Source organism: Terrapene carolina, unplaced genomic scaffold, assembly GCF_002925995.2.
Source record: "Terrapene carolina triunguis isolate 2854851 unplaced genomic scaffold, T_m_triunguis-2.0 Scaffold131, whole genome shotgun sequence".
In the NCBI taxonomy this organism is placed as follows: Eukaryota; Metazoa; Chordata; order Testudines; family Emydidae; genus Terrapene; species Terrapene triunguis.
This window is the reverse complement of record NW_020664482.1, coordinates 13,817,797-13,844,112: the sequence shown is the minus strand read 5'-3', so window position 1 is coordinate 13,844,112 and position 26,316 is coordinate 13,817,797. Positions and strand designations below refer to the sequence as shown.

The window sequence follows — 26,316 nt, the reverse complement described above, 5'->3', positions numbered from 1 at the left end:
GGGCAAACATGTGGCCCCGGGCTAGGGATACATTTGGGGCTGCTTGGTGACCTTAGGTTAGTGGTAGTGTTGGGGTAGATGGCTATGGCCTATGGGTAATGGTGTTAGTGTTGAAAGGTTAGTGGGTTAGTGTTGTGATTACGGTTAGTGTCAGGACCAAGGGCTTCCCCATAGTTATTGGAGGTCCTATCAGGGCCGGCTCCAGGCACCAGCTTAACAAGCAGGTGCTTGGGGCGGCCAAGGGAGGGGGCGGCACCTGTGGCAATTTGGGGGCAGCAGGTCCCTCACTCCCTCTAGGAGCGAAGGACCTGCCGCTGAACTGCCGCCGCCGATCGCGGCTTTTTTTTTTTTCTTTTTCTTGGGGCGGCAGAAATGCTGGAGCCGGCCCTGGGGCCTATGCTAACTTTATGTCTGTGGTTTGTAGGTATCCCCACACTTGGTATAGTCTTGAAGTTGGCTGCGTCCCAGGCTAGTGTTACTGCTAGAGCAGTTGGGGACTTCTGGCCAGGGTTTGGGTTGTGGCTGGTAGACAGCCTGGCTAGGGTGAGTATGCTGTTAGGTGATCCTAAACTAGGTGCTTGCTTATGGTTAAACAAATGTTAGACCATACGCTAGGGTTCGGGTTGGGACTGGGCCCTGGTTAGAGCTCCTGTGAGTTGTGGGGAGGTGTATCAGCCAGGTTTAGGGTTATACTGGTATGTGTGTTCAGACTGGAGTTAGGATTGGGGCTGGGGCTGGTAGTTGCCACTGAGCTAAGATTAACGTTCTAACCAGTTGCAGTGTCCACAAGCTGTGGACCATACATTAGAGTGCCAGTGGCAATGGTTGTGGCTCCTGGTTGGGATTGTGATCAGTGCTGGGCCCTAGGCTAGGATTAGGTTGGAGCCTGAGGTGGGCCTGGGGCTTGGGTTAATGTTGTTGGTGCTGGTGTTAGAGTTGGCTCAGTTATGGAGCCCCAAACTATGGTTATGCTAACGTCTAATAGGGTACTCTGGGGGAGGGTTAGGGTTTGAGATGATTACGGGCCCTGAGTAGGGTTAGGGCTGGTTGGGGATCCCTAGGGTTAGATCTGGTCTGACAGGGGGCTCTGTGCAAGGATTAGGGTTGAGGTGGATCGGGGAGTTTGGGCTAGGATTAGGGTTGAGGCTGGTTGCCTACTCTGGATTAGGATTAGTGCCAATATGGCTCACGGACTAAAACTAGCATAGAAGTCTGTAGGAGGCCCATGCGGGGTTCCTGTTTAGATCTGTTGATGCTGCTAGTCTAAGATGGATTGTGCTCCCTCTTACAGGGTTAGGGGTATTGGGTGGCTCTGAGCTAAGGTTATATTGGTTGTTTGTCTGGGTGCTAGGTTAGGGTTGACGCAGGTTGTGGACAATGAGCTAGAGACTGGCATCAAACTTCTAAATGGGGATATGTATAGGTCTTAAGTGGGGCCATTTGGGAGCGCCAAACCATAGTTCACTTTGGGGCTTTTCCAGTGATCACGGATTCTTGCTGCCAATCATTGACTTCAGGCTAGTGTTAGGGGTTGGGGCTGGCTGTGTATAGGGTTTGGGTTTTGTTGTGCTCATCTTTCTGGTGAACAGCAACTGCAGCATTAATTGACTTGTTCAGCTTAATGAATATTCATTAGAAAAATTTAAACGAACTATTTTGCTACATTCCTGAAGCTCAGTGAGACAACTGCAGGGGTAGCTTTGCAGAGGCTGCACAGACAGGGTGAGTATTATTTATTAGGCTGTCATTACAGTTTTTCACACTTTTATAGCTCTCACATTGTGACTAAGCAGACAAATTAACACCCAAGCTCTCAGTGGCATGCTGGAAAATTTGACATGTACATCAGGTGGTAGAAAATATCAATCACCAACATGCTGCTGGTTCTGCTTTTCTGGCTTCTTGTGCATTGAGTCAAAACTGCATTTTTTCTAGGAAAAGAAATGGACAGATTAGAATATTTTGTATTTGACTGAATTTTGAGCATGAAATGAAGGTATTAAGGAAACTTATCTTTTTTTTCATGCTTCCCTGCATGTATTGTGTGGGATGCTTTTTATAAAAATGGATTAATTTCATTGCATCCTTCTACAGATCTTAGCTTAAGAGAGGCATATTTAATAAACAAGTTGTGACAGGGTGTTTGTTGGTACCCCTTTTAGTGGGCTGTATCAAGCATGACAATGAAGACCAGGTGTCACAACAACCACCTTTGATGGATAGGCTCCCAGCAGGACCAAGGCCGCCTGTGTATGCACTACTTCTGTGTGGTTGCTATTATCAAACTTTTTGTCTCACAATAAAATGTTTCGTTGTGGCAATGGCAGCAACCCCAAACTATGCTGAAATACATTCTGAAAACATAACTTGGATGATTATTCAGTATTCCCCCCCCCCCCCACACACACACACAAACCTCCCCCAAGTTTACTTTGTTTTCCTGAACACTGAGACCTCCTCTACCCTAACCGTGAGTCACAATGCCCTGGCTCCTCGTGAGCTCTAGGGGCCTATAGCAGGAATAGATTGCTGGCTGGCACTTGAAGGAGGCTGGAGGTGGGGAGTAGAGCCATCCTTCATCTGTCCCCTGAAAAATCACTCCCTGCCCCCCTATGCTGGAGGTGAGCAGCCTCCGTTAGGCTCCCCCTGTTAAAAGCTGTAATCGAGACGCCATTTGAAATGCACAACAATGATAAATAACATTACTGGTCCTACAAACTCATATATTGCCAGGTAAAAATGTGTAATATGGCACTCTTTACATTTAGCTCTCTATGTATACTCCGCTAATCTCTTTCCTGTAACACTTCCCACGATGCAGGTAGCTCACCTAGGGGAAGAAGGCATTGGTGTTTTTCAGGCAGGTCACAATCCTTTTCTTAGAGTCCAGCCTCTGTGCTGAGCGGCATTACACCATCACGGCCTCTCTGTGCATGCTGGAGTCCTCATTAGGGTCCAGCCCCAAAGAATGGTGCATTGCACTAGTCTGGGGTTTGGCTAAATCTAAACTGCATTTGCTCCCAGCAGAATGGGAGTAGGCAAGGGGCTGTGCCACTGTTTTACTGTCTTACAATGCCCCTCATTTTTCTTTTTACTCCTGAAAGTAACAAATGTGAGCGTGACTCTGGTCAGGACACTCCAAGCCAGTTCAGTTTGGTGTTTATAGGCCTCGATGTTAGGAAGCTATAAGGGCTCAGTAAGTTTATTCAAACTGGATTTTACCGACTGCAATAGTTTATTATTCCCAAGCTCCTCTTTAGCTGGAAAGGGGATCAAACTATCAGGGAGTATTGGTAGTTTGCTAGCTAGCATGATGTCACCTTATTCATCCCTGAACAGTGCCATCGTCTACATCTACTCTGTTTTGGTTGGCAAGTTGCATTCTTTTCCAGGTCTAGGACATCAATGTCAGGCAATTGCACATATCCTTGTAGAAGAACCATTCTCAAAGCTTCCGTAGTGAGAACCCCAAACCTTCATTAAGGATTCTCACAGACACCTCCGCTTTGCTGGGCAATCCTGTGGGCTGCTGCTGCCCCCTTCTGCAACCATATAACATCTCTGTGGCAACTGCAGCCATTGTTCATTTGAAAAAGCGATGTTAAGAAAGTGTGTTAACGCAGTTTAACTCTTGACAGCAACGAACAACTGACTCTCCAAGGGCTGCTAGGGCTCCCCAGACCACACGCTGGTTACCACAGCAGGAGGATATCGCTCGTGCTGAAGGGTAGATCCCTAGGAGGATTATAGTAACATTTAAAAAGTTTAGACTCATAGGGTACGTCTATACTTACCTCCGGGTTCGGCGGTAAGCAATCGATCTTCTGGGATTGATTTATTGCGTCTTGTCTAGACGCGATAAATCGATCCCGGAAGTGCTCGCCGTCAACACCGGTACTCCTTCTCCGCGAGAGGAGTACACGGAGTCGACGGGGGAGCCTGCCTGCTGCGTGTGGACCCGCGGTAAGTACCTTGTAGTTCGAACTAAGATACTTCGACTTCAGCTACGTTATTCACGTAGCTGAAGTTGCGTATCTTAGTTCGAACTGGGGGGTTAGTGTGGACCAGCCCATAGACTCTAAGGTCCAAAGGGATCATTATGATAATCTAGTCTGACCTGCACATCACAGGCCACAGAGCCTCACCCACCCACTCCAGTAATAGACCCATAACGTCTGGCTGAGTTACTGAAGTCCTCAAATAATGATTTAAAGACTTCAAGTTACAGAGAATTCACCATTTACACTAGTTTTAACCTGCAAGTGACCTGTGCCCCATGCTGCAGATTTTATAATCCTGTGTATTGGCTGTTGTAGTAATGTCCAAAAAGCCTGCATGTATTTATAGGGGTGAGCAGGGGAAGTACAAATCTAGTCACTACACAATTTCCCCCCCCCCCCCACACACACACACGGGGCCACTTGCTTTGGCTTTATAGTGTTTATACAATATACATCTTTTTACTATTTTACCGTGCATTTCTTCATGGCATTTCTTCGCTAGCGTATGACGGAGCATTTGGCCTTGCATTTCAGTGAGTTCATAACTCAGGTCTCTTGCCGATAGTTTATGTTCTGTGATCAGGCTGCATTTATAAATTCTAGCTCTTAGTCCCTTTTCTAAGCCTTTTAAGGATTTATCAGTCCTGCTGTGTAGCTTCTCTCCTTATGCATGTGGGTGGTGCCTAAACTAAACCTGTAGCTACCGGACAAAATGGATATTAGTATCTGAATTCTGTGGAGAGGACCAAATTATATTTTAAAATTATGTTCCGTGGGCTGGTGCTGCAGCTTTAGGGCCATATTACCCCCCTCCCCAAGCGCATGGGGGGTGGGGGGAGTGCTGCTCAGTGACTATCTCCGTAGCATACTGACAATTTATTATGATGGTTTTGTATAGTTATAGCTTGTAAAGCACTAGAACAACTGCTCAGAAATAGCACAACTTTCCTGGGTTTGGAAGGAAAGCAAGCAAATGTAGTTGGAATAGAGAAAATAGTTCCAGGCAATGTGACTGGGGGGCGGTGGAGGTGGAACAGAACACTTCGGAGAAGTTCTTTTGTTGAATGTATTTATAACAGCAGTGTCAAAAATGTAGTATTTAAGTGTTGGGAGTTACTGGGTTATAAATATGTATATTTCAGGAGTTTCTTTCCACTTCAGCTCTACCCTGTCTCCATGGCAACTAAAGAACCATTTCAATTTTGATCCTATCTCCAGTCCTGGGGAACTAGCATTGGCCAACTCAGGACCAGCCACGCTGCTTTCCCACCAATTGGTTCTGGTATCGCTTCTTCTCAAACTCCCATCAGTGTCTCCTACAATCCGGCAAATGCCCCTGTGGTTGAGCAGCAGGTGGATGCTGGAGGTGCTCAGCACCCTGCGGATTCAGGCACTAATCGCTTACACAATGAAGATACAAATAAGCACCCAATTCCAGGAGGAAATGAGTTCCCCCACCCTTCACTACCGTCAATGGGCGATGCGGGCACTGAGCAGCTTGCAGGATCATAAACTTCTTGGATTTCAGACAGAGGATTAAATCAGTCTGTTTTTTAAAGCTCACCTCTTGAGAATTTTCAACTGGGAGTTGAGGGCTTGTAGGACTGGGCCCTAGGAAACTATTCAAGTCCAATACAGCCTGAAGCTCAACAGCAGGGCTGGTGGAACAGTTTCCCATTGGTAAATGCCGATGTGATGAAACTGAAATGTTTTGCTGTAAAATAAAGATTTCACTGAAATCTTTGATGGGGGAATTATCTCAACATTTTGTTTCGATACGGTGGAGAGGCTTCATTTTGACTTTGTTTCAACTTTTATAAGAGAACATAAAGTTGAAATGTAACTGTCCCAGGGTGACACTGGTCCTCTAAGATGGAAGAGGCCAGTGCATCTGAGACTAGTTAGTTGCCTCCCAGCTTGAGAGAGGGCTCCTGGACCCCAGAGGGAAGGAGACTGGGTAAAATTGTTGGTGAGAACTGACCAAAGCTGGGGACTCCAGGGGAGTGGAAGGCTCAGGCAGTGGCCCCTAGGAAGAGGGAAAGATCCAACTGGGTCAGGGGAAGCTAAGCCCCTGAACAAGAGGTTTGTTGCAGGAGGATGAATCGCCTGAGCAAGGGTCGGACTCCCAGGCAGGCATGGAGGAGTGTAACATTGTGTGAGGATGGAGCCCTCAGGTGGCTTGTGTGAAGGGCTGTGAGAAGACTGGTCATGCTCAGGCAGGGAGGCCTAGATCAAGGTCCAGAGGCACTGAGAACAAAGCGCTGCTCTTGACTTTCAGGTGGGTCGCTGGGAGCTGATGACCCTTAAGAGGGAAGCTGGAAAAACCTGCTGTGTCTTTGTTTGTTGTGGAAATTGGAGGATGGTTTTACTACAAGATTTTTGGGGATTAACTCTACTGGTGTAGATGAATACTTTATACCGAGAGACAGACTTTGTATTGCACACTGAGAGACTTGTTCCTTTCATGAGCAAATGGGGGAAACCTGAGGCAAGTGCACCTGCCATGCTCTAGCCTGCTTCTGGAGGGTGTCCCAGGTGGGGCCATCCTATGAGAGAACATTTTGACTTCTCAGAAAGTTTCATTTTGATATTTCAGAAACAAAATATTTTGGAATTATTATTTTGCAATGACAGGAACTTGCCTTTTGACTCAGAATGAAGGAGAGTTTTGAAATGTTAGAAATTCTGTTTCCTCATCAGCTCTACTCAACAGGCTTCTCCTTATTCCAGGTGGGGACAACCCATCTCAGGTGCTGCCACATAGTAGTGAATTTAGTTGCCTTTTGGGCCACCTGTGTCTGCCATATCCCAAGGTAGCAGTAACTCGTGGGTTGTCTGATGGAGGGGAGAGGGACAGACTCAGAGATGGGAGCTGTAGTGTGTAGGAGACGAAGAACTGAGCTTCCCGACACATGTGAGCCTCTGCAACTTCTAGTTGGAGCGCTGAGTAACTCGCACTGCATGAAAGGAAGCTGAAGATGCTCAGCACCTCGCAGATTTAGACCCCAGGGTTAGCTCTTAAATTTGGGCTGCACCTTTTTCCCATAGCTGGCCCAGTGCAGAGTCCCCTCAGTAAGCTGCATTAAGCCCCCCAGATGGATGAGAAACGCTCCACTGAAACATCATAAATAAAATGGTGCTTAAACAATATAAAGTAATCCAAGGAATCCCATCTGCTCTCTTCAGCCCAACCAGCAAGGAGCCTTGAATAAAAAGTTCAGAGGATCTTTTTTTCTTTACAATTTTATTTACAAAATGTATTAAAACTCTTTGTACAACACCTCATTAAAATGAGGCTCAGTAATTTATACCCACACATGCAGTTTATGCTTTTACAGCCATTAGTTTGCTTGGCAATTTTTCTGTTCACTGAAGTGCAGTTTTAATGACAAAAATAGGAACTTAATTTAAAAATAAAATAAATAAAATAAAATAAATAAAATAAAGGACCAAACCAAATAAATAATAATAAAAAAAAAATCCTCAAGTGACTACTGCTGAACTTCCATAGCTTGAAGTTAGTAACAGGAATTTGTAAGCTATCAACACTTTTTTTTTGTTTTTTTACATGCAAGGTTTAAAAAATAACAAACGGTTTACCAAACCTCTTCACCCGTGTGAAGCCTCCACTCAGAAAAATGGATTTGATAAACAGACATTTTTTTTTATACAGCTTCTAAGAAAATGTTTTTGTTTTTTAAATACAACTTATAACTGCACAGCTTTAGCGTTCCCTTTGCCGGGACATTATAGCATTCAGAAGTTGAAAATCACAGTTTCATGAGAGAAGAAAAAACATTTTCATTTTGTTCAATACCTTGTTAAAAACTTGAACAGTGAATTGTTCTCTTACGAGCTTTAACTTTTGTATATTACATTGTCAGAAATATGTTTTTCTTTAACAAGACTTTCCCATATTATCTTTTTTTATTCTCACAAAAGATCAAATATATTGTCAGTGAACTAGAGACCTAAGGGTCAAACTTCTTTTTAAAAATGATTATTCATTATCACTTTGATTTTTCAGTGTCTGTTACTGATGAAATAAAACGCTATTGAACTACAGATATTACATATTGTCATATTAGAGGTAATTAGTATGCAGATACTTCCTTTAACATTTTTTTCTTGTAACTGACAATATGTTTAAAGTTTTTGTTTTAAAAAGTTGCAGTTAAGTAAGTCGTTTTCTGGCAGAGTGTCAAGTTTGAAAAACTGCCCATATCTGAGAAGTTGGAAGTGAATAATACTGAGCCTCTATCTTTAGCAGTATATTTTGGAATGCATTGTATCCTTTACAATCTAGGAAAGGACACAAGCTTCCTTTGATGAACAGCCACGAAACAATAATTGGCAGGAGCTGATATAATATAACAGTACTAGCAATAGTAATGTGAGATCGCGTAACTATAGTCTGGAACTGCAAGTCTAATTCGAGATACTATCCTGTTTCCTTATTTCTGTTTTTTAAAATGAGAATTAGCCAAAAAGCATCATCTCTCAGTGCTAGTTTTTGAGAAAAGTGGTTTTAGTCATGTGTGGGGAAAACTATTCTCCTGCTCTTCTCTCGCCTCATTGCGTGATACTAAATATTGAATTAAAATGCAAACGCACAGCAAGAAACCTAAATCATGAATGGCTTCTTCTAAAGCCATCTAATGCCATTTTAATAAAGCACCTGTAGGTATGCCTGATGATAGAAAAAAAGAAGTATTTTTTTGCCTGTACTATAGTTAACTTGTCAAGAGAATTCATTTGCTGATCTGGAAGCAAGATACAGAATTCTACAAATCACTTTCTTTTGGATTTACAGATGAATAATCATTGACCCTAACTTTTTAAAGCATCTTTTGTGTGTGGTGTTACATTAATCTTTTATTGATATACACGTTTCCTCAAATGAGTTGGAGGATTTTAAGTGCTTAGAAAAAAAATCACACCACTGCTTAAAAAACAAAACAAAAAACCCCACCAGAGCATCTTGACAGCAGTTCTCAGAAGTAGTGACAGGCCAGTCTGTTCATAAGTAGTGGATTTCTGAGGCTTTATATCAGGAATAGTTTAAGAACTTGGTTAGGTAGGGGGCATATGATGAAACTGACTCCTGTGGATTTTAGAACGTAAGTTCATATACTGTGCAGTGGTATCAAAGAATGGCTTTTGTTGAACTGATTTTTTTTTTTACAAGATTTTTTTTTTCACATACTAGTATCTTTGACCAGTTCATTTTTTTTTAAATTTTCAAGCAAAGCAAGAATATTTCAGTGATGGTTTTGCATTGTTGAGTCTCAGAGTCTTCAATAAGGCACTGAAGGAAAAAAAATCAGTTTTTCCTATTAAAAGTTCATTGCACCAACATCAATGTGTGTCATGCCTGACACCTAAGGAGAAAGTAAAACTGGCTCAGGTGGTCAGGGTCCATGGAGTATCCACATTCTCAGCTGCTCCTCCTGTTGCATGCTGTGAGAAGCGAGGATCTGTAATAAGGATACAAATATTTCAGTTGTTTTCTTCTGAAAGGAGACCATTATATCTAGGGGAGAGTGAACCAGTTTACATAAAGGAAGGATTAAAAGCTATTCAGGGCACAGATCGTCTCTTTCTCTCTCTCTTTTTTTTTCTCTGTTTGTACCGCCCCTAGCACAATACTGCCCCAATCCCCATTCAGTCCTTTGGATGCTTCCATACTACCAGTATTTACTCCTGATGATAAAGATTGCAGTGAGGCTTTGCAAATGTCCAGTTAGATTCTTTGAAAATAACTTATCATTATTTTACTCACCTTGTCCCTTTCTGCTTTTGGCCAGAAGCTGTAATGCCACAAGCTAGACAGTTCTTATAACATTTCCAACCCGATGGGAAGCGGGAAGTTTTGGGAAATGTCATTGGAAAGGTTCCTTTCAAGTCAATGGAAGCAGGAGTGGGACCCCTATTTTGTAGACTCAGAGGTGCGGGTTATCATCAGCTACCATAATTCTAATCTGAACTGAATGACGCAACCTTCCCCCTCATCACTTCCAGCAACAAAGATTATCTGAAAGTTAGAATTCCTTTGCTTTTTAGTTTAGCTATAGGTGTAATATGTGAATTACTCTGTTTAAATAACTTCTGGAAAGGCATTGATTTAGTAATTAACTTGTACTTTTGTCATGAAGAAATCACCCACTTCTATTGTAGAATTTGAGATATTTTTCTAAATTTCTCATCAGGAGCATGTAAAATATTTACCAGACTTCCTAGAAGCACTTAGCTGAATTGAGCACAACTTCTTAAAAAAAATAAAGGGGAAAACATCACAAGCAAAGCAGAAAAGATTTCTAAATGTACAGTTAATATTTAAAGGGATGGGTGGAACTTTTTGAAACACTGTGCTATTGAAATGTCAGAACCTCAGATACAACAGTCATTCACTTCAGCATCAATTCTGGCACTGCCATTAAAGATATGGAATGGAAACTGGCCTCTTTTTGATTAAGAAAACAAATAAAATCACAAGTATTACTGTGTATTGTGAAAGAGCTTTTCCAGACTATATTATGAAAATTATTGCAGCCCATTCACTCTGATACATATAATAACTCTGAAAAATTACTCAAGCTTGGGGGAGGGGGGAGGAAGAACAGATATTAGCAAAATATAAACCAGTTTATTAGCTTACTAGACCTGAATCGTACCCTTAGATTTTAACACTTTCTGTTCCATAAACGTTGTAGCCTTCTCTGTATGTAGCATAATTCTGGGTATTGGGTGCAGGAGCAGGTTTAAAGTTTTGTGTATTCTTTGTGAGTTTCATTCGTTTGGACTCTGCACGAGACTTGTAACAGAATTCTATCAAAGCAACCATCATGGCGAGACCAAGACCTCCAACAAGAATATAGAAAACCCCAGCAACATTGCTCAGGCTCAGAGCACTTGTCTTGTCCTAAGAAAAATGAACCACTTGATTAGTTTTTCTGCAGCAAAAAGTGAAATTGGCTTAGCTCGGACATATATAACTCTATTTGCATCAGACTCCCTGCGCCCGCACATCCAGAAATCCCAGTTCAGAAAATCAGGTGCCCCAAATACTCTTATCTAGTTACTTTACATGCTGGAGCTCATTTATCGGTGTTAGTCTCAACTTTATCCCAATGACACAGAAATGGTTTAAACTAGGGATTCTTAAGACCATTATTGTGCTATCTCACCCTGTTCAGTGGGTGAAATCCTGACCCTAGTGAAATCTATAAGACTTTTGCCATTGACATCAATAGGGCTAGGATTCCACCCAGCAAACCTATATGCTGCTGAGTATATCTAGTAGCAAACAGAAGGCACCTAGCCTCATTCTCCCCAAAGAATCTCAAATATTTTTGGAATTCCCCATTGGGTAGATCAATGACTGCATAAAATAAGGTAGAATTTATAGAAGTCCATTTTAAAACTAACAAGACACAAGATTTAGTTGTTTTTGGTGAATGTAGAGAAAATAATTTGGATGTTGAGAAAATTATCTGGTTTCTATTTAACAATAAAATTTTTTTTTTTTTTTTTTTTTTTGAGGAAGACGGTCAGTTACTTTCAGGTCCAGCTAACTACACTAGCACCCGCTGTTATAAAAAGAGGCTGGCTTACTGAATAAAATTAATATTAATTTTAAAAAAGCTGTCTAGATGCACCTTCAATGCATGGACGACAGGGAAGTCTTTCATTTCAAAAAATAGAATTTTTGTAATCCGATTATGCAGAATTGTAACCATTTTGCTGCTGAATTGAATTGTGTTCTGCATTTATTAAATATTGTTTATTCATACTTTCCTTCTTTGAGTTGCAACACACAGAATCTAGGTGGCTGTTGTCAAGCCAGATGTCAGAGCAATCTGCAGTAAATATTTTTACTAATTTAAAATATTTGCAGGTAGACCTTCATGTATGACAATTGTCTGGGGATGTCCAAAACTTCTGAAAAATCAGGAGAAAATACAATCTGCCTAGTAACAGCCTTGGGGAAACACAGGCATTTTGGATAAAGGCAGTTTTATAAATTACCTGCAGTTTTAAATTTTATGTTTGCAGTTGTATTTCAAGCATGTAGAGCCTGATCCTACAATTGTGCATTCAAACTCTCATTGATCCAAAGTTATTCTGCAACAGCTGGAAGATCAGGCCTTGAGAGCAAATTCCAATCCTACTGAAATCAATGAGTTTTGCTGTTGACTTCAGTGGGACCAGGAGACAGCTCTAAATGAGTAAAACACCTAATAATGGGGGAGATTTGCAAAGGCACCAAGGGGAGTGATTTTTTTTCCCGATGGGAGTTGGGTTGCTTATCTCCTCTTGGTGTCTTTGAAAATCCTTTCCAATAATGCTTACTGTTGGGTCAGTACTGTTCTTCCTCAATAGTTCTACTAGCATTAACTAAACCTCTGTATTTTCATTACCTGGGTTAAGCAGAATGTTTCCCCCCAAATAAAACAGGAAATATACAAATCATGGGCCTGACCCAGCCGCTAATCCACATGTGGAACTTCCTGAAGTATCTGGGAATTCTACATGAGGAACAGCTGCAGGGTTACCTGATGTCTGGCCCTCAATGATTAATTTTAGTATGTAGCTTGGTTACATTAAACCATAAACTGTACCAACAATACATTTAAAGCAGTGGTTTTCAAACTATTTGAGCTGAGCCCCCCACTCCTTTGAGTTACAATTTTTGGTTGCAACTCCCAATACCTGCTCCTCCCACCTCCGGGTTTTCAGGGTGGTGGAAGGCACGTGCGATGGTCTCTGGGGACAGAGCCAGCGCTGGGTGTGGAGGCATTAACACTGACCCACGGGCTGGGTGGCCCACTGAGGTGATTTGGGGGTGGGGGTGGTGTTCCCTCCCTGAGCCTTGCCTTGTGGGGCTGGCCCCAGCGTCACCACTTGCCCCTTCGAATATTCCTCCATGCTGCCCTAGGGGGGCATGCCCCACAATTTGAAAACCTCTGATTTAAAGTATGCCAGGTATTCAGATTCTCCAACCGTTACAAAATTTCTGGTATGGAATGTAGTAATACAGGAGCAAAATGGTTCAATGCACAATAAAATGAATGTCCAAGATTTATGAAATGAGTTACCAATAATATCACAATATTAGTTTTCTTAGAAAAAAATTCAAACAGAAAATTTAAACTTTCTTGGAGGTGGTGGTGGTGGTGGGAAGGTGTTTCATGCTCATCAATGTGATGTCTTTCCTGAAAATATCCATCCTTCAGAAGCATGCGTGGCCTATCACTCACAACCAATGTGGACAGAAATTTTAGTTACAATTTTGAAACAAAATTTTATGTACTCATAACTCAAAAATGAAAAGCAATGCTGGACTAAATAATACATTGACTGTGATGAAGCTTGTAGGTTAAATGGAGATACCAGTCTGAGGTTTGTTTAGGCATTTTCCATGGCCTTTTTTTTCCCCCAGCAAAATATCCAAGTAGTAAAATGTACTTACAACTAAAGTCTTTGATACTGTAAAAGAAAAATGCTGTCATATTCTGATCTTTAATTTTTCTAGTCTTTTTCCTTGAACCTTCAAAACGTAAATATTAACTTTTGAAAGTCATTTTTGTATAAACACACAGTGGGTCAAAATGTGATTTCTAATCAGTACAAAAAGACCTTCGGCGACTGACCTTACTTCCGGAGTCCTTGGCTCCACATTCACCCTTATCGTACCACCATTTGTTTTTCAGCTTGTCTAAGATGCCTTGTTCACTGAGTTTCAATACTGCAAGGTTTACAGGAGTTCTTCACGTGGGAAATAACATAAATAACATTATATTATGTTATTTTATGTTATTCAAGCTTTTAACTACTTTAAAACTATACAAAGCGATAAAGCAGGGTTCCTGGACACAAAGTAATTTATACTGCAGGCAACTGGATCATCCCCTTAAGTTAATACTAGAGCAACACTATATTACCAGGTCCTGCCCATATCGCTTTGAGTAATCGGCACACACTGTTAAATAAAGATAATGGAAATCAAGTAACTCAAATTTTCCCTTTTTAGTAGAATCATTAGACAGCTCACAGTAGCTTCACAAGTAGACTGAGAAATTTGAACTTACAAGATATCTTATTGCACTAACAGAGAGTAAGCTAGTATAGGTAAGTGGGGCTTTTCATGTCCTGAACAAATTAACACCAGTGAATAATCAAGACCACCTGTACAGAAATTAGGTACAATGAACTAAGGCTATAGGAAAAATTCCACATGTAACACAGTGTGAAACCCTCTGTTTGCCTGTTCTCCTGCTTGGCATGAAGTCGGGAATGCTCTTTTAGTCTGTGTAGCTTGGCTAGGCTTTTCACAAGCAAAGAGCAGCTTGCAACATCAAGATCTCCATGTGCAAAAAGGGAGTGGGTGGGGTGGGGTGGCAAGCAAAACTGAAGCTTGTATGTCACAGCAACAGAGGTGGGGGAATTTTGCTAGATTTCATGGCACCGTCTCTGTGACAACTTCAGAAAATTCCCCCAGTTGGTGGAATATTTTCAGTTTCACCACGACACTTTTCAGAAAAAAAAAAAAAAAAAAAAAAATGGAACCTTTCCCTTCCTACATACAAAACAAAGCAATTGAATGTTCTTGACCTCAACTCACTATGGTTTGAATATTGTAGTTCAGGATCCATTCAATATCCTTAAAAGGCAATATTTATATAAAATACCTCAATATTTACATAAAATAACAATAGATAATACCACGTTATAGAATGAGTTGTCAGGCATGGAAACAGTGGGCCACATTGTCCACTATAATTGGTGGTGGCTACTGATGCGGGATTTGTTTTGCTAACTAGCCTAGACCTTTTTTCCTTGGGCAGGCCCCAGAGAGAAAAGGACTGGGCTGGGCCTATCACTTTGTTTCTTAGAATACAGTCCACAAAGGGAAAAACTGGCAAAGTTTAGCTGCAAGGACTGCTGCTGGGGGAGGGAACAGGCTAGTTTTTTTTCAGCCCCTAAAAGCTGCTCCCTCTACTGAATGACCAGAACATGGTCTCAGGCTGTCTTGTCTGGGAACAAAAAGGGACCTAAACAGCCTAAGTACAGAGCTCCATCCCCTCCTCTGCAGCTGTACAAGGAGTCTGATTGTGAGCCAGCTGCGTCAAACAGAGGCAGTGGGTGGGCCTGGTAAGAAGTTGGGGTTCTGCTGCCTGGTGGGGGAAACTCTGCAGCTCAGCAAAGCTGATGGTTTGTGAGCGGGGGGATGGGTGGAGGTGCCTGGAAAGATCTCTGCCTGGTGCAAGTTGTGGTCGGCTGTGCAGGATGGCGGAGTGCCCAGCCCCTTGATTTTGCGTCGGCACCAGATACCACTGGTGATGCAGATCTTTCCTGCGTAAGGTTATTGGAGACTTGAGTTTGTACATCATGCTCTTGGGCCAGCTATTACATGTGTGTCTTGGGGTGATGGGGGAGGGATTGAGGTTCACGGCCATCAGAACCGGCAGATAGTTCAAGCCAAAGAGCCCACAGATCTTCTGAGACCTATGGTAGGTTTCAGGGGATCCACTGAAGGCCCGGACAACCTTTCTGGATGCCTTGTGCCTCCACACATCCTCTTAGCCTCTCCTGGTCCTCAGGAAACTAGACACTCTTCTGGCTGCTAGCCCAAAAGGTTACATCCAAGAAGAGGAACCCTGGTTAAGTAACTATAGGACATTTCCCCCCTGCTGCCCCCCACATGGATGCTTCTGTTTCAGAGTAAGACTGTCTGTGCCCTTGGTGTGAGGCAGAGACAAGGTACATTGCAGCCTGAGGCAGGAAAAAGTCCCATTGGCTACTGAGTTTTGCCTGAGCCAGATGACAGTGGAGGCCTGTGCCCACTGACATGGGGGAGAGAAGATAGAGTGCTTCAAAGTCGAAGGCTGCATTGAGCTGCCTTAGTACTAAACAAACTCCCACCATAGAACTGAGGTAGCCGATCTGATGGTTAGGTCAGAGTAAGACCTTGTCTTTGATAAAAGCTGCAGTCGTTAATAAAAATCAGTTTAGTTAAACTGGTGCAAACCCCTGTGTGGACATCCTTAAATTGATTTAAATGTGGCTTATCTGGATTTTAGTGTTAGTGCTTAAGTGTTAATCAGCTAAATCAATTTTAAAAATATGCCTTTAATTAAACCAGTACAACCTCTAGCTGCTGAGACAAAGTCTGGCTTTCCCTACTAAAGAGAGGGTGACCAAGTGCAAAGAAGGCAGCATTAGAACAAGTGGAACAAAATATCAGGAAGTTCTTAAAAAAGTGTCCGTATCTGTTCTTAATGTGCAGTGCAGCTAGTACCCTCAACTCTTGCTGAAATTAGAGGGCCCTCAGAATCTCACAGGATCGGGCCCAGCGCTCGGTTAGCTCTTGCCGGTACAGAAATGTGCTCCATCCATCTCTGATACCAGAACTTGCAAGAGTGTCTTTCTTACTAGTTGCCCTGAAAAATAGGATGGGGCCCTTAACTTGCTGTGGGGATCTGGACCTATATGTTCAATGGCTGTCTAAAAGATAGAACCATTCTAAATGATTTAGGCTTAGATCCTGCCTGGGCCTTAAGCAAGGGCACGGTGGGAGGAGAAAGGGCAAAAGTAGGGAGGATTGTTCCCTCCCCACTCCCTCAGGTTGGAGTGTACTCTGAATGGGAAGAGAGCTGGGGAAGAGGAAGTGGGCCATGGCTCACACTACCTCCAGGAGCAGGACTGCAAGAAAGGTGTAGCAGAAACTGTTTTCCCTGAGGCAGAATACCTCTGGATGCTCCCTCGTAGGGTGACCAGATGTCCCGATTTTATAGGGACAGTCCTGATTTTGGGGCTTTTTTCTTATATAGGCTCCTATTACCCCTCCACCCCCATCCCGATTTTTCACACTTGCTGTCTGGTCACCCTACTCCCTCGGGAGCAATGCAGCTCCACACTGGCCCTTACTCTGGCCTGTGCCTAAGTAGCGTGATTGAGCTGTTCATCCCAACATGTGATTGCCCCCTCTTTCCCCCCATGGTTCAGATTCATCTAAATCAGTGGTTCTCAAAGCCAGTCCGCCGCTTGTTCAGAGAAAGCCCCTGGCGGGCCAGGCCGGGTTGTTTGCCTGCTGCGTCCGCAGGTTCGGCTGATCGCGGCTCCCACTTGCCGCAGTTCGCCGCTCCAGGCCAATGGGGGTGGTGGGAAGCTTCCTGGAGCAGCGAACCGCACCCAGTGGGAGCCGCGATCGGCCGAACCTGCGGACAGGGCAGGCAAACAAACCAGCCCGGCCCACCAGGGGCTTTCCCTGAAAAAGCAGCGGACCGGCTTTGAGAACCACTGATCTAAATAAATATATGTCCCATCAAAATATACTCTGTCACGTGCTTACAAATCTAGATTGAAATAGGTTTACTTTTTTAAAAGGAGAAAAATAAACATGCTTCAAAACTTACAGAACACAAGCACCACCAAAGCTGTAATCTGCATGCCCAGCTACTGCATTTCACAAGGTTGGTGTGGGTGCTAAAAACTAACATGAAGCAATTTAAAAATAAAAAATCATAGTACCATTATGTGCCATGAGGCTGTGCAAATTCCCAGATAGACAAGCAAAATGTCATGTCAGAAAGTGCCAGCTCAGTCACATATTGCCCTCAATTGATGCACTGAACTACCCTTAATAACAGTGGATCTGGGGCAGTATGTCTTCCTAGGAACTTCTCTAGCTGGCCAGGCAGAGACAGCACAGCTTCTGCCGTGCTGATGGTATCCCGCACATCACTAGTCTTGACGTTTTCTGATATTTTCTTTGTAAAAATTCCTACTTAGCAGTCACTGTAATCTAATTAACTATCAATCCAGGAAGCTTATATTTTCTCTGCTGGAGACAAGTGCTGCATTGCAGTGACGAGCCCCAAGAGGGATGACATGTTTGCTATCTCAGCCTTGGCAGAGCAATTATGGAGCCCCCTCAACCAGCATCTGCTGGAATTAAAAAGTCAGACGTATCACTGCTACCTTTTTGCCGCACTGTATGTGTAGCATTTCACAACGTCATGTGATCTTGCTCATGAATCCAGAGAGAACAAGGAAGCAGAAGCCACTGACAAAGAGTGCAAATAACCTGTGTCCTAGGAAGGATGGCTACGTATGTAGCATATTCCAAGGGCTATGAATTCCTGCCCTGCATAAATGGTTTTTGCATAGTTTGAATGAGTCAGGTCTCATCCTAGCCAGCCCTCCTGCAATGATTATGTATTTGCATCTTCAGATCAGGTACTTATATTGTCACATGGACTTGAGACACAATGTAGAATAAACCACAACAAGCTATGCATTTGTTAGGCTAATGCATGGCATGACACTAAAAGCTGAATGCCTTTATCCACCTGTGGCCAGGCCCAGTACAAACTCCGTAATGGGTTACAGCTCAGAGTAGAGCGCTCTAAACTGAAGTTACATTTACAAAGAAAAATCCAATTTATGCAACATATTTTTCCACTCTGAAAAATAGTGTGCAGTCAAGAATAAACGACCACAATAGGGAAAAGGTTATAAACACCTTTTCTGCCATCCCTGCATAGAATTATTGAGAAATTATTTTTCCACCCATTCCAAACACTCTCTTAATTTGCATGTCTTTATAAAATCCACACAGAGTACAAAGAATTTGCATATCATCCAATACATTACAGATTAGCTTTCATAACTTTATACAGAATTGGGAAATGAGGACAGCTTAACATGCAAATTAGGGTTTCTTAATTTTTTTTAAAGCCAACGTTACATTTAATTATGCACATCCAAGGTCCCAAAAAAGTAAACTAAAATTATCTGAACTAAACAGATGGGAAGTTGCCTGAATCATGGTTTTCTATATAGCTTTTCATGTTCCCTTTCATCATATGATCCATTTAAATAACACTGCTTGTAGGAATTGAAGCTGAGCAACAATTTTGGTTTCCTTTTTTCCTGACCCCCCCTCCCAATTTAAAAAAACATGAACAGGGATGGGTGGCTGGGTATGTGTGTGTGGATCTCCTAGTCACTATTTGGTATGTTCATCAGTGCAGCTTTTTATTTTTTTGGATGGTTTATCCATAGTCATGACATCCCAAATTCTGTTTGCATGGGCATTGTAGATAATGCCACTTGCTTTGTAGCTAATTTCTGTTTCTCACAGATGCCATGAGATGGGGAGATCATGTAATATGCTGCATAAGAAAGGGGATTTGTTGAAAAATTCCACAAATTCCACAAAAAAATTGTTGAAAATAAAGTAGTTCCGGGGGACAGCAGAATATCCATGAGCTATTGTCTTTGCCAGGGTTTGCACTTTCTCCCCTCACCCTCATCTTCGACATTTGCCCATGCATAGGCCTGGGTGCCTTACGTTTCACCGTTTTTCTAGCACTGGTTGGTTTAATAGCAAGTTCCTTATTTAGTGAGGTGGCACTACCAACGTGACACAGTGTGTTTCACAGAGAGAACATGAAATGAAGCATGTTTTATCATAGTCCTCAACTACAATTTTGTCTGCTTCTGAGAAATTAATCCAGAGATCTTGTTCCCACTTTTCTATTTTCCCACTCCCTCGTGCAGTATGACGTTAAGAAGTATGTCCCTTCTGGCTGTGAGAGGCTAGTTCTGCTTGCTGTTTCTGCAGGGGTAGCTCGCAAACAGTTAAACACAGGAGTTGCTTTATACGGGTGAATTGAGCTCTGCAGGTCTAGAACCTTACTGGTTCTCTCTCTATTTATGGGTTGCCAAGTTAGATATTTGAAAGTGGGATCTGCTTTGTTGGTAAACTCTAGCATGTCTGTTACCTTCCAAAAATTGCTTGCCTCTGAATAGCTGTCTAGCTTCTTTCATTCTAAATAATTAGAATTTAGGCACAGTCCAAGCAGGTCTGTGGAGATGCATAGGGATCTTGTTTTTCCATTTTTTTTTAGTAGACATCATCTGTGCAATGAATGCAAAGGGCTGCATTTTGAATACAAGTCCCAGTCTGCTCAAACTAGCATTGGGGTACCCAACATTCCTGGTGCCATAGAAGGCAAATTATGTACGAGTACCAGTCTGTGACTCTCCCAAGGGTTCCAGGTGCAGGGCCAGTGCTTCCACTAGGCGACCCTAGGCGACTGCCTAGGGCAGCAGGATTTGGGGGGCGGCATTTTGCCGTCCTCGGTGGAAATTCGGCGGCAGGGGTCCTTCCGCTCCGGGTCTTCGGCGGAAATTCGGCGGCGGGTCTTTCACTTGCTCCGGGACCCACCGCCGAAGTGCCCCGTAGATGCGGAGTGGAAGGACCCCTGCCGCCAAATGCTCAGAGGAGGAGCGCTGCCGCCTAGGGCAGCAAAAACCCTGGCATCGCTCCTGTCCGGGTGCTCTATGCCCACATGGTATGCTCCATGGTAATTTAGGACGAAAGGGCAAATCATATTGTTTGTTTTGTTTTTTAGTTCTTTTTTAAGACATGCACATTTGTAAAGGCAGCAATGTAGTTAAATATAAGAACAGATGCAAGGCAATCCAGGCAGAAACTTAGGCACTTATGGGATTTTGAGAGTGGAAATTTAGGTTCCTACAGGGCTAGATGGCAGCTGAGACGGGGTCTGAGGATTTCAGTGGTGCCTAAACATGGGACTTTGCCACTTAAAGTGGCAGTTAGGCACCTAAGTGACTCATGCATGCAGTCTATACCAGGGCTTGGAAATTAACCAAATTCCCCTGACTCTTAATCCAGGGATTTACCACAAGACTACCCTTCTTTTTAAGAGTGTACAGTCAGTTGGCTTGCAGTCTGGGATTTATTATTGCTAAACCGGAGGATGATTTGTTCTATGCTTTATATATGACTGTTTTAAACCATCATTTTTTTGCTTAGTTAGCTGTGATAATTTTATGCTTTCCAATTGCTTTTTAATTAAGTTATTGTTATCTTTCTTTCTCAGAGCTATATGGAGTTTTCTGTTATTTCTTTTGTACTTTTCTTGGTAGTTTTGGCTATTTTCCCTCTACTGGCTTTAATTTCTGATAGGATCATTTAAACTTTTGCTTATGCAGTTTCCAGGCTAGATTTCAATCAGTTTTGTTGCTCTTATCAAAGCACAATAATCGGAGGCTTCAGAGCTTGTGCTTTGTGTCCCAGAGAGCATTAAATTTGATACCCTGAGTATCCTCGTTGAATGTAGTCCTTTATGGCATTCTTGATCTTGATGATTACTTCAGAGATGTGCAGCGAAAGTCTCTTTGCTGACCGTAATTGTCTTTTATTTTTATCTGGATTTAGTAGTAGGTGTATCTTAACAAGACTTTGATTAGACAGCACTATATGTCCCATTGCACAGTTCAAACCAAACTCAGTTACTATTTTGTTCCATAAAATAAGATATCAAGCCTGGAGTAAGATTTGTATCTAAGGGAATGATATGAATAGTCTAATTCTGAGTGATACCATCTCTCTTTGTCAATTAACCCACTGGCTGTTTTAAGTTTGTTTAATATGGAAGTGGCTTTGTTATTAAGACTGGTGTCCATCTTTTCTCATATTCATCACTGTATTTAAATCTTCTCCAAAGATTACTCTACCCCTAGAAATGAAGGGCCGCTTTATGAGAGTTTCTATTATTTTAGAAGCCTTCACATTTATAATGGAAATGTCAGCATTCCCATTGTGGCTTCCATTTCCCACTAGAAAACACCCTTCATCATTTTCAGTTCTTTTCCCACATGCAGTGTGCACCACACTTTTATTTTTATGAGAGGAAAAACCCTCTGCTTGGCTGTTGTGCTGCGTCAAAGGAGCATGGAAAAAAAATCTCCTTTTTAGTCTTCAAAAACTGAAAAAGGGTCACTACACTTAATCAGATGATTGGCCAAGATTTTCAGTTGATTTTGGGTGCCCAATTTGAGATGCTGGATTTTCAGAAAAAGTTGAGCAGCCCATCCTTTGAAAATCAGGACCTGTTAAGGTGTCTCAAGTTGGGCACCCAAAACCACTTTTGAAGACCCTGACCACTAATCCCTCTAATGCTTAAGGTTATAAATCTGTAGAGGGTTTCCATTGTAACATTGGGGAAAGTGGAACTTGTCTGAAATATAATATTGTTTCTCTGTTTAATACGTCCTCCTGTTTTCGTGCAAAGGCTTGTCCTTTGTAAGGCACAGCTACCCCATATCAAGGCTTCCCTCTGCTTTCTGTTGGAGCTTTCCTGTCTCATTGTTATCTGCATATTTTCCATCCGTGCCATTAATATGTTTAACATTTAACATAAGAAGAAACAACACTGTCAACTCACTCTTATGTCCATCATCTCTGTGAAACTTAAAACCTTTGGGAGGGACTCCTTTTTTCAGCAGGCACTTGCTTCTCTCCAGATTAGCTAAATTACAGCTTCCTATTACTCCCTTCTCACAGTTTTCTTACGTAACAGAATCTGTTCCTTTATGATCATCCTGATGCGGCCAGGATGATGCCAGAAGGAAAGGGAAGAAAATTAATTGTCCAAAGAAATTGTTAATTGTGTGTCAGGCGAATCACAAAAAGAAAAGCTGGCCTGGAAACCAGACAATTCCAGACATGTTAACCCCAAACATTCAAAAAACATGAGTCAGCCCCACCACAATCATATTATTGGCTTCCAAACCATAAGGGTTTTGGTTTTTGTTCTTTGTAAATTGGGAGTCCTTTTCATTTGTCTTCTGCTGTTTGAATATTTTAGGGTTTATTTTCAAGCTTTCATCTGCAACCACAAAAATAAAGCTGAGATTTTCATGTAGTAACAGGACTCCAGAAGCTGGGGCTTTACGACTCCCAATAAAATCACAAGAACTAGCGATTCCTTTTTTTTTTTTTTTTTTTTTTGAGTTAATGGGGATTCAGTGTTGCACGCAGTGTACTTAACTGACTGAATCCAGACAGCATCTTGGAGAGTCTTAGGTCAGTTCCTGGAAGAAGTGCTATTAATATATTTTTTAAAATGTCCCGTTCACAGAGCTCACCAAAGAATTTGCATTTTCCACTAAGCATTCTGGTTACAGTACTGTTATGTGAAGACATAGTCTATTCAGCTGTTCCTTGTACATAGATCAGGGGTCGGCAACCTTTCAGAAGTGGTGTGCCGAGTCTTCATTTACTCACTCTAATTTAAGGTTTTGCATGCCAGTAATACATTTTAACGTTTTTAGAAGGTCTCTTTCTGTAAGTCTATAATATATAACTAAACTATTGTATGTAAAGTAAATAAGGTTTTTAAAATGTTTAAGAAGCTTCATTTAAAATTAAATTAAAATGCAGAGCCCCCTGGACCAGTGGCCAGGACCCGGGCAATGTGAGTGCCGCTGAAAATCAGCTCGCGTGCTGCCTTTGGCATACGTGCCATAGGTTGCCTACCCCTGACATAGATCATGAGGGTCTTCTATTCACATGTATAGGTATATAACAATAATATGCCTGGTAGTTCTCGTAAATCATTGTACGTATCCTTCTGCCCCTTAGAGGGGGGCTTCTTTATCTGCATTCTACAAGACTTCAGTTGTTATGGCTCTTTGGTCCTCTGCTGTGAAGCAGTTCAATCTCTGGATACAGCTAGAGTTGAAGGAACTGCAAGGGTCAGCGTGGCATGGAATTGTCTTTTATTTGGAGGAAGGTGGTGACATTTCACTCCTCTTTTTGTGACATGGCCCAGCCAAGTTTGCTGCTAACGCTCCATGGGAATGGTCAGCCACCCTGAGGTGGGACCAGGTCTTCAGCAGCCACATGCGCTGCTTTTTATTGCTCTGTGTTGGAGCAGCGGCCACACGTGCTGCTGATCCTTTCGCACGATGAGGTTGGATGAGGATTTTTTAAAACTCTGGGCAGTAACGCAGGTTTGTGCGATCACCAAAAATGTTCACTGGAACGTACAGAGGTGACCATTATGGTTGGCACTTCTGATTGTGCCAAAGGACTAACTTCAAAAAGAGGACGTCCTAAGCTAGCCAGTGATGAAATGCAGAGGGGAGGGGGCTCAGATCCTTAAAGGTACTTAGGTGCCTAACTCTCATTGATCTGGGTGCTAGGTTCTTGACTGACATTTCAGAGAGAGGCGCGTATCTCCACTCAGGATTCTTAGCCCTGAACCGTCTCCTGGAGTTAGGTGCTGAAGGCAATTCAGCCCGTTCTTATGAAAAAAGCAGAAGAGCAAGACCCCTGATTCTAGCCAATAGCCCAGTGATTAGGGCACTCGCCTGGGATGTGTGAGATCTGTTCTCAGATCCCTCCTCTGGCTGATGTGGAGCAGAGACTTGAACACAAGTCTTCCCCCTTCCAGGTGAGTGCCCTCGCCACTAGGTTATTGGGTAGCGTAGGGCGGAGAATCTCTCTTGGTGGAGGTGTTCCACTTTGTATAAATAATTACATAATCATTGGGCCTGGGACAGTGAGAGTGGCTCTCTAGCCCAGTGTTTAGGGCACTCACCCGGAAGTCCCTGCTCCAATAATTTATTTATACAAAGCAAACAGCTCCAACAGGAGAGACGCCCACCCCAGAATACCCAGTAGGCTGAGGCATTCCCCTGGGAGGCAGGAGAGCTGGTCCAAGTCAGGCTGAGTGGGGATTCAAACCTGCATCGCTCACATCACACACCACTGCCGGCCAAGCTCCCAGATTCCCAACCTGCTCGCCCCTGGCTGTCTTTTGTGTGGTTTAGGTGTGTTCCGTCTCAGCACAACTACCAGATTGGGCCAGACAGGGAAGAGAGGTGGGGGAACTGCCTTGTTTTGAGAATCCTGCCAGGGCTTAGGTGTGAGCTAGGGCTCCAAGTGGCATCAGGACTTAGGTAGCTTTGTGTATGCCGACCGGCCAAAACTGGGTACGTCTACACTACGAGATTAATTCGAATTTAGATAATTCGAATTTGGGAAACAGATTGTATAAATTCGATTGTGCGCGGCCACACAAAGCACATTAATTCGGTTTTTAACCACATTAATTCGGTGGTGTGCGGCCACACTACCCCATTAATTTTAACCACATTAATTCGGTGGTGTGCGGCCACACTACCCCTAATTCGAATTAACAAAATCGATTTTGGTGCTACTCCGCTCGTCGGGGTGGAGTACAGAAATCGATTTTAAGTGCCCTTTAATTCGAAGTAACTGGCTCCGTTGTGTGGACGGGTTAAGGATTAATTCGGATTAACGCAGCTAAATCCGAATTAAAGTCGTAGTGTAGACCAGGCCTGAGGTGCCTATGGGTATTTAGGCACCCACAGGGCTAGGCGGCAGCTGAGCGGTGGCTTTGTGAATGTCAGTGGTGACTAAGCCCCTTTGTGAAACTAGCCCTAAGTGACTTAAGAGCACAAGTCATTTAGGCACACCATAAAGATTATAAGGTGGGATTTTCAAATTTTGTCAACTGAAAGTAATTGATGTTACTGTGGCATTTGTGCTACACTATGTTAATTATAAGCAATACAGTAGCAATGTTTCTTGCTTGCATAGCAAATAAAAATTTCACTGGCAACTGCTGTAGCTTTGGGTAATTCATGCCCTCTTCCTTACTCTAATGGATGCAATATAAATGTTACACCAAATTTTTTTCATTGTTCGGGATAGCAAATGTACAATGCAGATAGCATATTGTTACCCTCCAAACTAAATGAAATACTGTAAATTAATTCTGAGCAATGGTTTGGAAAAGGGAATTGAAAAGAAATGACTTAACAATTAAGACTCACTACAGCACTAATTATTTCCATTTCTTGGCATCTGAACAGCGCAAGAATGGTGTATCATAGAATATCAGGGTTGGAAGGAACCTCAGGAGGTCATCTAGTCCAACCCCCTGCTCAAAGCAGGACCAATCCCCAACTAAATCATCCCAACCAGGGCTTCGTCAAGCCTGACCTTAATAACCTCTAAGAAAGGAGATTCCACCACCGCCCTAGGTAACCCATTCCAATGCTTTACCACCCTCCTAGTGAATTTTTTTCCCCTAACATTCAACCTAAACCTCCCCCACTGTAACTTGAGACCGTTGCTCCTTGTTCTGTCATCTGGTACCACTGAGAACAGCGGTAACATATAGCTAGATGGACAAATGACTGATGACAAACCACTTCAAAACTGGACTAAATGAGTGCTGATTCGGTAGCTTTTACTGATTGGGGCTTGCACACTGTGAACCAAACAATTTCTTCTATTCATAATCAAGGGGCATATTATCATTTGCTGATGCCGGTTTAGAGACAGATACAGCACTGCACTTTGTCAGAACAGTTCTGCCACTACCCACAAGCGCTACAGTCCAAATATCTCTTAAACCCCAAAAAATTTCAGACAAGACAAAAATAACAACAGCAACCAATG

General features: G+C 42.7%; 1 protein-coding gene across 1 annotated transcript in view; it reads right to left on the bottom strand.

Moving 5' to 3' along the window:
• Positions 1-9,398: 9,398 nt before the first annotated feature.
• Positions 9,399-26,316, bottom strand: part of GRIA3 (glutamate ionotropic receptor AMPA type subunit 3) — a 212,123-nt gene continuing 195,205 nt past the window's right edge. Inside the window, exons 15-16 of the mRNA XM_024195460.1 lie at positions 10,676-10,923; positions 9,399-9,478 (exon numbers count right to left, since the gene is read on the bottom strand). Of these exons, the coding sequence (XP_024051228.1) occupies positions 10,678-10,923 (246 nt within the window). The 3' untranslated portion in view covers positions 9,399-9,478; positions 10,676-10,677. The remainder of the gene's footprint in view (positions 9,479-10,675; positions 10,924-26,316) is intronic.